The sequence below is a fragment of the Eulemur rufifrons genome, chromosome 8, assembly GCF_041146395.1.
Source record: "Eulemur rufifrons isolate Redbay chromosome 8, OSU_ERuf_1, whole genome shotgun sequence".
Lineage (NCBI taxonomy): Eukaryota > Metazoa > Chordata > Mammalia > Primates > Lemuridae > Eulemur > Eulemur rufifrons.
The window spans coordinates 10,335,541-10,346,207 of record NC_090990.1 but is presented as its reverse complement, the minus strand read 5'-3'; the positions used below and the strand labels follow the sequence as shown (position 1 = coordinate 10,346,207).

General features: G+C 57.0%; 1 protein-coding gene across 1 annotated transcript in view; it reads left to right on the top strand.

Moving 5' to 3' along the window:
* Positions 1-516: 516 nt before the first annotated feature.
* PADI2 (peptidyl arginine deiminase 2) overlaps positions 517-10,667 on the top strand; it is a 45,706-nt gene continuing 35,555 nt past the window's right edge. The window contains exon 1 of the mRNA XM_069477386.1: positions 517-677. Coding sequence (XP_069333487.1) covers positions 586-677 — 92 coding nt within the window. The 5' untranslated portion in view covers positions 517-585. The remainder of the gene's footprint in view (positions 678-10,667) is intronic.

Below are 10,667 nucleotides of genomic sequence, written 5' to 3'. Positions count from 1 at the left end.
CGTCGCCCACCCCTCCCCCATGCCTTGGTTGGCACTCTGGCCCCTGCCAGGTGCTGGGTCCCCGCTCCCACCCCTCCCGGTTTCCCTACGGCAATGTCCGTGGATTGTTGAGGGGAGGAGGTCGCCAGGCTGTACCCAGCTCCCCAGCCTTGCTCAGGCCGCCCCCTCCTCCCTCTAGTTTGCTCAATCATCCCGCCCGGGGGACGCCTTCCCCGACCCCAGGCTAGCTTGGCATACCCCCTCTGTGCTCTGTCGTCTGCATTTTCTGTCCCACTGGGCTGGGGCGTCGGGAGGGGAGACCGGGCCCTGAGTCCTGGCGCCTGGCACCTGGCACCTGGGTACTCACTGAAGATTTGTTGAATGAAAGAACCGTTTCTCTGCCGACTTCATCCAGACCGCAGTGGGGGCGGGGAAGAGACGAGCTGGGGGCGGAGCCACGCCGGCCGGCGGGCCGCCCCGCCCACGCCCCGCCCACCGGCGGCTGGATAAGGCGGCGCCCGCGGCCGCCGCCTGCTCAGGCTGCTGGAGGGCTCACCTGCGGCAGGTGCTCCCGGCTGCCCCGGACAAGCGAGCGCGGGCGGGAAGATGCTGCGCGAGCGGACTGTGCGGCTGCAGTACGGGAGCCGCGTCGAGGCGGTGTACGTGCTGGGCACCTACATCTGGACCGATGTCTACAGGTGAGCCGGGCCACCGCGCCGGCCCGAGAAGCCCTCGGTCCGCAGATGGGCCCCAGAAATCCTGACACCCTCCCCCGACTCGGGGACGTGGACAGCCTTCCTCCAACCGAGTCGCTCCTCATCCCGAGGGCCCCGCGCCCAGAAATCCTAAGAACCTCACGCAGAAACTGGAGAACCCCACACCCTGTGCTCGCCTTTCCGAAACCCTGAGATCCCCGACACCCTGACACAGCCTCAGCCCCAGCTCCTCACTACTCCTTCCCAGACCCGTCCCCATCTCTGTCCCCGCAGTCTTCCTACCACGCCCTCTCGGGTCCCTGTCTGGGGCGACCTCAGCACCCCCTCAGCTTCCCCACCACCCTCTCGCCTTTCACTTCCCCACTTGCCCTGTGCACATCCCTTCCTCTCAGGCCCTCCCGACTCACCACCACCCTGGCCCAGCCTCCACTCCCGCTTCCCACTGCCAGCCGGGCCTCCTGGAGCTCTGCTGGGGCCTGGGTAGGACCGGACGGGAGCTGCCCTGGGGTGGGGCAGAACCCGGCCCTGGACTGTTGCTCAGGCTCCGATTTCGCCTGGTGGGGGCTGCTGGTGGTTGCCTGTCCCCAGGCACTGGCCACGAGCTCCATGTCCCCAAATGCCTTCCGCTGACTTCACCCTGGGATCAGAGAGAGACCATGTTCCATCCAGCTGAGGACAGGGACTTGGGGTACTGAGTGGGGTCTTTGTCGGAAGAGGGACCCTGATTCAGGATCCTGTTTCCGTCCCTCTTCTCTCTGTCCATGAACTTGGTGGAGTACAGGATTTCTGAGACCACAGGACATAGGCAGGGCCCTACCACTACTCCAGCCCCCAGGAAACAGCCAAGTCCATGATCCCTGACCCCTACTATGTGGGATGGGGCCTTGGGAAGGTGTGGCTGGTGTGAATGAAGGGGCGGGGCGAGTCCTGGAGGCTCGTGCTGGGGTTTTATCTGAAGCCCTCCATTTGGAGCATCTGAAATGTTCCCCATTGCTAGGGTTGGAGGGATCAGTGCTGGGAGGAGGGGGCTTGCAGGACTCCGAGGTGGGACCCTATGCTAAGACCCAGGTGGGTCCCCTAACTTCCCTCTGCCTCAAGCTGAGCTCACATGGAGGTGCCAGTGTGGCTTATGGCTCTCAAATCATTCTGACGCCTGCAGCGCCCTGCCTCTGCCAGGCCGCCTCCAAACCCCATCCCTGTGTCTCCCCACACACCCTCCCCAGCCCATCCACTCCTTCACCTCCTGTGGCCCTGGCAGCCCTCCAGCTGCCCAGCCAGTCTCCTGCCTCCTCCGCACTGGCCACACTGATACCATCAAGCCCCAGGACCAGGGACCCTCTCGGCTCCTCTGCCCTGGCCTCAGCCGCCGCCTCGGCCTGGGTCTGGACCTCAGTCGTCTTGCACCTAAACCTCACAGGTGGACTGTGTGGTCCCCGAGGGTCGTAACGCTGCCAGTGGAGGGTGGTCCAGACACCAGTGGCCTGGGAGAGCTCCCCTCCCTTCCCCACCCCCAGCTCTGAACTGGGCACCGTCAGGGAGTGGGCTGGGAGCCAGGGTGCTCAGGTCTCTAAGCCTCAGCTGTCACCATACCCGCCTGTTTGTTTGCTGGGGCACTTTTGGTGCTGCCTGAAAGGCTGGCGCGGTGCCTTCAGTGGGGATTGGGGAGCAAAGGAGGGGTCCTGCTCAGGCCCCCTGCCCTCGCTCTGTCCTGGCAAAGAAAGGCCCAGCCAGGTGGGGACAGTGAGTGGGGCAGGTGCAGAATCATCCATCCTCTAGCAGGGGGCAGACTGTCCCTTTTGTCCTTCCTCAGGACACCAGCTACAGCCATAAGGACCCACACCTGCACTTAAGATTCTCCACAACCTCCAAGAGGGCCAGCGCAACCTAGACCTGCGCTGTCCAAAAGAAATTGAATGTGAGCCCCAATAAAGCCACATTTGTCATTTTAAATATTCTAGTAGGCCACACTTTTTAAAAAGTTGAAATAAATAGGTACAATACATTTTAATAATATATTTTATTTAACCCAATATAGCCAAAATATTATCATTTCAATATGTAATCAATATAAAAATTAATGAGGTGATTTACATTCTTTCTTTCATGCTAAGTCTTTGCAATCCAGTGTGTATTTTACACTTCAGCACATCTCCGTGGGAACTGGCTGCATTTCAGTTGCTCACTAGCCACACGTGCTGGTGGCCACACGTGCTAGTGGCCACTGTCCTGGACAGCACAGGTCTAGAGCAGAGTATCACAGTCTCCACACTACCGCATTTGGGGCCAGATATTTCTTTGTCATGGGGAGCTGTCCCGTGTAATGTAGGATGTTTAGTGGCACCCCTGACCCCTCTCCACTACATGCCAATAGCAAGCCCCAAATTGTGACAACCAAAAATGTCTCGAGACAATGCCAGCAGTCCTCTGGCAGGAGGGCAAAATTACCCTTGGTTGAGACTCACTGGTCTAGCGGAAGGAAGCCTCTTCCAGGACTAAGGAGCCTGGGCTGTTACTGCTATTAGTACTCGTGTTGTCTGTGTCATAAGAGCTACTGTCAGTATTAATAAGTGAGCACTTAGGAATTGAACACATCATCTCATTTCTTTCACACCATAGACCTTGGAGGTGGTTCTTAGATCGTTCCATTCCATAGATGAGGAAGGTGAGGCTCAGAGAGATGAGGCCATTGGCCCAAGGTTGCACAGGACTCAGGGACAGGTCTATCAGACACAGAACTCATGCTGTTAACCTCCACTCTCTCCTGTGTGACCCTAAAACCAGCAGGTTGAGCTAGATGACCCCCTCAGCCTGTGTCCCTTCCACTCTCCACCCTCGCCACAGGCCCACTGACCCAGGAGACTTCACCCAGTCCCTGTGGCCCTCTACTGCCTGCTGAGTCCTTCCCAGCCTAGACACAAGTCCTGGCTCAAGACCCCAAGTGATACCCCCAGGGTCTCTGAGTAGACCCCAAGGAACAAGGCCTGATGGAGGCTGGGCCCAGTTAGTTAGGGAATGGTGGCCCGACCTCGGTCCTTCTGAGTCACAAAGGTGAGCAAACAGGCCTCAGCACCCACCCAAGGGCTCTGGGCTCCCCTTCCGGAGATGTACATGCAGCCTCTTCCCCTCCAGCCACGCAGCAGGGGGCTGGCCCGCCCCAGCCTGACAGACCTTGTGACCCTGGCAGGAACTGCTCTGCCAGTATTAGCTCCTCCCTCCTCCCCTGCAGGATCGCCTGCAGCTCTTAGGGACTGAGAAGCCCTCAGGGCAGTGAGAAGAGGCAGGTCTTGAAGTAACCCAGACTAAGTTCCTATCCACTGGCTGTGTGACCTTGAGCAAATCGCTTTATGTCTCTGAGTCACCATTGACTCAAATGAGGGGCAATCAGAGAACATGAGAAGGACTCATACTCAGTAGAAATTGTACACAGGGTCCCAGTGATGAACAGTCAACCACTTTGCTGTGCCAGAACGGGTCATCCAGGCCACCACGGGAAGGGGGCACCCACTTTCTCCCAGCAAAACTGGCCCCTTCGGGGATGGATGCCTCGGCCCAGCCACATTCTGACTGCTCGTCTCCAGTGAGCTATGAGTAGATGCACAGAAAGAAGGAAGTAGGATTTTTTCTAGACATTGTACTCTGTGATTGTTGTTTAAGGTATTTGCCGTTTACTTCTGCTATTCCCAAATATACTCACTGTAGGTCTGGCACAAGTACACCTGGCCCAAACCACCTCCCCCAGCGGTCCCTTTAGCTGGTAGCTGCTTCTTCACTGGGGCTGGCCTGAGTCCCCAAGTGATTTGGGCTTGAAGCTGGAGAGAAGGCACAAAGAGAATAACGTCCCCAGGTTGGTTTCACTCTGGCCACCCACCTCTCGTGGGTTATGTTTTCCATGCACTGGAAGCATGGACGCTCCTAGAGTCTGGAAGGATTGACGAGAGGGCAGCCTCGAAGTAAAGGAGTGGGGTGGCTGGTCACGCTCTGCCCGACCCTTTAACTGACCCACAGAGCAGACCTTGGAGATGGCTTCTCCTGTCCCTCCTTCGGTTTATGCATCTTTCTAAGGGAGGGAGGGCTCTTGATAAAGCAGTTGTCCCCTTCTCCTCCCAGGCAGACAGAGGCCAGATCCTGAGGTCTGCAGGAGCTTCGGGACAAAGAGGTGATGTTAACAATTGTCTCTTGTCCCTGCAGAGCAGTGTCCTGGTTACATCTGACCTGGCAATGAGCTCACAAGGTGGTGGGTGGCAGGTGGCAGGTGGCAGGCGGCAGGTGGGGAGTCAACTCCTGCCCCTTCCCCAGGATTCCCCAAGACAGAGGCCGACCAGCCATCTTCCCTGACAGGGCCTGGCCTGTCGCTCTCTGGCGGAAATGGGAAGAGGGTACCAGGGCACCAGCTCCTAGTCTCCGGCACAGACACACTCCCAGACTTTCTCTGTCTCTTGGTTAGTGTGAGTGCTGGGGACTTAGGACAAAGTCCAGGAGGGTCTGAGTCCAGTTTGCAGTGACACAGTGGGCTCCCCTCCCCACAGCATGCCAGGCCCCGCCTCACTGACCCCCTGCTAGCGATCTCACTGCGCACACTCCGCCCCGGCTGTGTGGATGCCGTTAGCCTTGAACGCGCCAAGCTCATTCCCACCTAAGGGGCTTTGCAGTTGCTCTTCCCGCTGCCAGGAATGCCATCCCCCAGACCTCTGTAAGCCTGACTTTCATCAGCAAGTCTCAGCTCAAACGTCACCTCCTCCAAGCAGCTTTCTTTGACTGCCCCATGTCATGGTGCCCTACCTGGGCCCTGGGTACTCTCTATCTTAGTATATTTTTTTTCTTTGCACATCTTATTATTTACTTACTATTACTAGCTAACACTTGTTGAATACTTATAATGTAGCCGGCAGTCTTCTCAACACTTTGCATACTCATCTCACATGTATGTAATGATTTACACGTGCTTAAAGCTCACAACTTTATGGTACTATTATTAGGTACTATTATTGCCCTCCTTTCACGAGTCGGGGGACTGCAGTGAGGACGTGTGTCCAGGCTGGCACAGCCGGTAAATGGTGGGTGTAGAGCCCAGGCCCCCGACCGCTCTGTGGGCTGCCTTCCCAGAGCTGGAGTTAAAACGTGCTGGAGGCTCACTGGCCTCCCGCGAGTCAGTGACGGGCTCCTAGGTTGAGTGAATGAACAGACGGATGTGGCCAGGGATGCAGGTGGACTGGCCTGTGTCGGGGCTGAGCTCCCCACCCCCAACCTCCAGGGACGGGCGCTGCTGGACGGCGCTGTGGAAGGTCAAGGGCACGCGGCCGAGCTTGGCCGGAGCAGTGCTTGCTCCCGAGAGAATGACAGTTGGAGGAATTCAAGCCGGGTCAGGTGGCCCCATAAATTAGAACAACACCCAGAGCCCTCAACCCTAAACAGGAGGCCTGGCCGGGAGCTGCTGCAGGGCTCCGGTTTCAGGCTGGTTCCCTGGGGGTGGGGGGCTTCTAAGGAGGACCTGGCCCACAGGCCCCTGCATGGCTGGGGTCCCTGGGGGCCTTCCCCCATTGGCCACAGGGCCCTGAGTTAGGATGGGAACATGGTGGCAGGGGCTCACCGCAGGGCCCATCCTGCTGGCCAGGCACACCTGTTAAATTTTGGGGGAGGCCAATTTCCAAGGCAGCTCCCTCCTGCCTAGCCACACCAGACCTGTGCCCAGGGGCTTCGACAGACCCCACACTGCTTATCTTGGTTGTTCGCCCAAGAGCCCCGGACACGAGGCCAGGCTTTGGTGTCCCCTCCCTGGGTCTCTGACTCCCACCTGTGAAATAAGTAGGGGGCTCGAGAGGTCACTGAGGGCCTCTCATTTGGTCCTTTCCTGAGCCAGGCCTGACCCTCCCCTCTACCCCCCTCCAGGTGCCCCTACTTGGAGGACCTTAGGGAAGACTCCAGCCTGTGGGTTCTATGCCAGGCCCAGATCTCAGAGAGCTTGGTTTCACCTCTGCCATTACTGTCCCTGTGACTTGGAGCAAGTACTTGCCTTTTGTGTGCCTCAGTGTGCTCATCTGTAAAATGGGATGGCACTGATACAGGCCTCATGGGGTTATCAAAAGGGCAAACTGAGAGCAAAAGGCTTGGCACAGTGCCTGGCACACCATAAGTACTTGGTTCCCTGGAGATCTAGTGGTTGGAAAATAATAATAAATACTGCATGAGTAGTACTGAATTAGCATTGGGTTTATTATAATATTATTAAAACAAATAATAATGAGACATGGTCTCTGCCCTCAAAGAGTTCATTGCACTGAAGGGAGAGAAACACTAAACATTTATTGTTGTTTGAGGCACCAGCAGAGGGTGGGAGAGATGTATTCTGGCTAATGAGAGCAGGGAAGACTTCCTGGAGGAGATGACAACTAAGCTGGGTCTTGAAGGATGGACAGGCGTTCAGAGAGAGACCAAGGACATGCCACGCAGGGGCAGAGGTAGCTGGCAGGAGAGCTGGGGCACACGGAGGCAGACAGGGCGGAGCTTCAGTAGCCTGGAGGGTGAGGCTAGAGGGTGGGTGAGCTCAGACTGGGCTTTGACTGCCGCTCAGGCACTGGACTTTGTTCTGTAGGTTGTAAGGAGTCGTTGACGGGCTCTGAGAAGGCCGGTGCCTGTAGATTAGGTTGTTTCTTCCCTTAGGAGAGGCCCAGGGCAGCTGGAGGCGCCAGGTGGGGAAGGAGGCTGGCTGAAGACAGATGTCACGGTTTGCCTCTCCGATCCCTGCCCAGGGCAGCTGCCCACCCTCCAGGCTCCAGCCACCACCATGCCGAGCACCAGGTGTGAAGTCTGGACTGAGGTCTTCCCAGCCCGGGTCCTTGTCTGCCTCATGCTCACCATGGGCTCACACGCCAGGCTGGCATCCACGACTCCCCCCTCGGGCTCCTATAAAGACCCGCAGGCAGGATGTCACACCCGGGCTGCCAGGAGCTGGGGTCACCCTGGGGATGAGCCCCGGCTGGTGTTAATGAGGCCCAGGGCAGGTGGACAAGCTGAGACAGCCAGATGCCGGCGAGGAGCAGGCACTTCATGCCCTCAAGTCTGGGGCGGAGTGAGCCACCCCAGCCCTGCAAGGCCAAGCCAGTGACCCTCCCCATGACCGAGCCAAGACCAGAGAAGCCAGGTGGCTTTTCAGAGGCCACATAGCATTTGTGAGGCTGGGAAGGTGTCCTTTGTTTGACACCAGCCGAGTGGCCACTTCCCTCCATTCCCATGGCCACCACTTGGTTCCAAGGCACGACTGTCACTCATCTGGGCAGCTGCAGTCACCTCCTCACTGGTTCCCCACTTCCTCTATTGCTCTCCTGAAATTCATCCCCTACCCCTGCGCCCTGGGTGACCCTGAACCCCAGCTGATCGGTCCACAGTGCCAAAGCGATCCTGCCATCCCTGCTTAGAAACCGCCAGTGACTTCTTTCTACTCTCAGGAGAAAGGCCAGCTCCTCCACACGATCTAGAACTTCTCCTCCCACCACTCTCCTGCCTCTTGCTCACAAACTCCAGCCGCACCCCCTCCTTCCAGTTTCTCGAACAGGCTGGCTGACTTCCACCCTGGGCCATCACCCAGGCTGTTCTTGTTGCTTGGAAATCTCTGCTCCTCTTCCTCTCCTCCCTTTGTCCAATTCGGTGGTTCTCAGACTGTGCTCCCTGGACCACCAGTGTCGGCATCACCTGGGAGCTTATTAGAAATGCAGTTTCCCAGGCCCCAGCCCAGACCTGATAAATCAGAAGCTCAGGGGTTAGGACCATCGGCCTGCATTTAACAGGTGCTGTAGACAATGCTGATGTATGTTCAAATTTAAGAAACACTGGCTTAAGTAATTGCCTTTTTTTTTTTTTTTTTTTTTTTTTTGAGACAGAGTCTCACTCTGTTGCCTGGGCTAGAGTGAGTGCCGTGGCGTCAGTCTAGCTCACAGCAGCCTCAAACTCCTGGGCTCAAGCAATCCAACTGCCTCAGCCTCCCCAGTAGCTGGGACTACAGGCATGCGCCACCATGCCCGGCTAATTTTTCTATATTTTTAGCTGTCCATATAATTTCTTTCTATTTTCAGTAGAGATGGGGTCTCGCTCTTGCTCAGGCTGGTCTCGAACTCCCGAGCTCAAAGAATCAGCCCGCCTCGGCCTCCCAGACTGCTAGGATTACAGGCGTGAGCTACCCCGCCCGGCCATTAATTCTTATCTGTCCTTTGGAGTGCAAAGTTTAGACCTTAGCTTAAATGCCACTTCCTCGGGGAATCCCTCTTTGAACCCCAGACAGGGGCCTCGTGGCACCCCACACTTCTCCTCCGTAGGAATTATCACAGCTGTAATCACACAGTTAACCGTGTAACCCACTGAAAGTCTTTTTCTTCCACCAGAATAGAAACTCCATGGGCCCAGGGAACAGGTTATCTCTTCCACTCACCTGCCCCCGGCACCTAGAACTGTGCCGGCACATAGTGCGTGTTCAGTGATCACCTGTTGAGTGAATGGATGACCCTGGACACCAGCCCCCTCTTCCCGCCCTCCCACGGCGGACATTTATACTACGCACGCCCCACCAGGCCAGGTGCTAAAACAAAAAAAAGAAAGGAAGACGATAGGATCCCTGCGTTGGAGGAGCTAACTGCCACGGGGACAATAACCATGAGGACAAATCGGTTGGGTGGGGTCTTCAAGGAGAGGTGGACACTTGCCAGGCAGAGAAGTGGGGAAAGTCTCACAGGTGGAAAGAACAGCAGATGCAAAAATGCACCGAGAGATGGGGCCATGCGGGAATCCGGGGGTTGGAAGGAGGCGCAGAAAATGGCGCCGGAGAGTCAAGCTGGCTGTGGTGGCCGAGTGCCACTGGGCGAACACCAGGCTACAGAGCTTGGGTTATATTGTGTGGGTCGGCACTGAGGGGCCGCTGAATCTTTTCAGGCCAGTAAGTGACCTAATTTCTGGTTTTTTACCAAAAAAAAAAAAAAAAAATCGCTCTGGTAATTCAGCTTGGAAAGCCAAGAAGGGTGGGTCCGTTCATTCACTTATTCCCAGAGAACACATTGGGCGTGGCCGTGTCCTGGGTCCTGGGATGCAGTGGGGGCAAAGCAGACGTGGTGCGGGGACTGGCAGCCCCGAAGGTATCAGCCTCTGTCCATCAGCAGGGAGGCCCTAACCGCCCACTCCCACTCCCTTTCCCTCAGTACTGCCCTGGGGCCCTCCCTGCAGCCTCCAGGGACAACTGAGGTGCCTGCAGCCCCTGGCTCTCGGGTTTCTGCAGGGGGTTCTAAGAGGTTCTTCCTGGGGAGGAAGACAGCCAACAGGATCCGCAGGGGGACAATGGGCACCTTTGTTGCTTCTGCCAGGGCCGCTCCAAGAATAGCTGTTTGCTCAGCTCAGAGCCAGGCCGGTGCTGGGTAGTGGGAGGCGTGGGGCCCTGGGGCTGCGCTGTGCGCCTGGTGTTAACCCTCTGGAGCCTCTGGGGCTTCCTCAGGTTTCTCGTTGGCCGGGAGGAATGAAGGCGGTCCCATCCTCTCATTTAACACTGATGCAACCGAGAGCGGGAAAGCCCCTGGCCCACGGCCACCAGCAAGGTGATGGGCAAAGCTGGAACTCGCACTACAGGAATGTTCCCCAGACCCAAGTCCACGATTTCCCAGACTCTCACGATGTTCGCCAAAACCGTCTTCCACCTGTAGCACTATCATTTTTCCTTAAACCAACTCACACTCTTCTTAATAACTTTATTTCAAACAGTGACTTCATAGCATTTCCATAAATGGTAAGGCTTGTCATTTGCCGTAAAAAGATACTGTATTTAATAAACACACACATCTTCTTTTCAACTGCTCCTCCATGTACCACCTAAAGCACCCGAGGTGCACACCCACATCTCCCTTCGGGCACGGCTGGCCTTCCCTCCCGCTCGCTTCTGCCCTCCTTGCTGGGCTCTGACGGATGAGGACGGGAGAGGCTGGGCCCTGCCCGCAGCGGCCC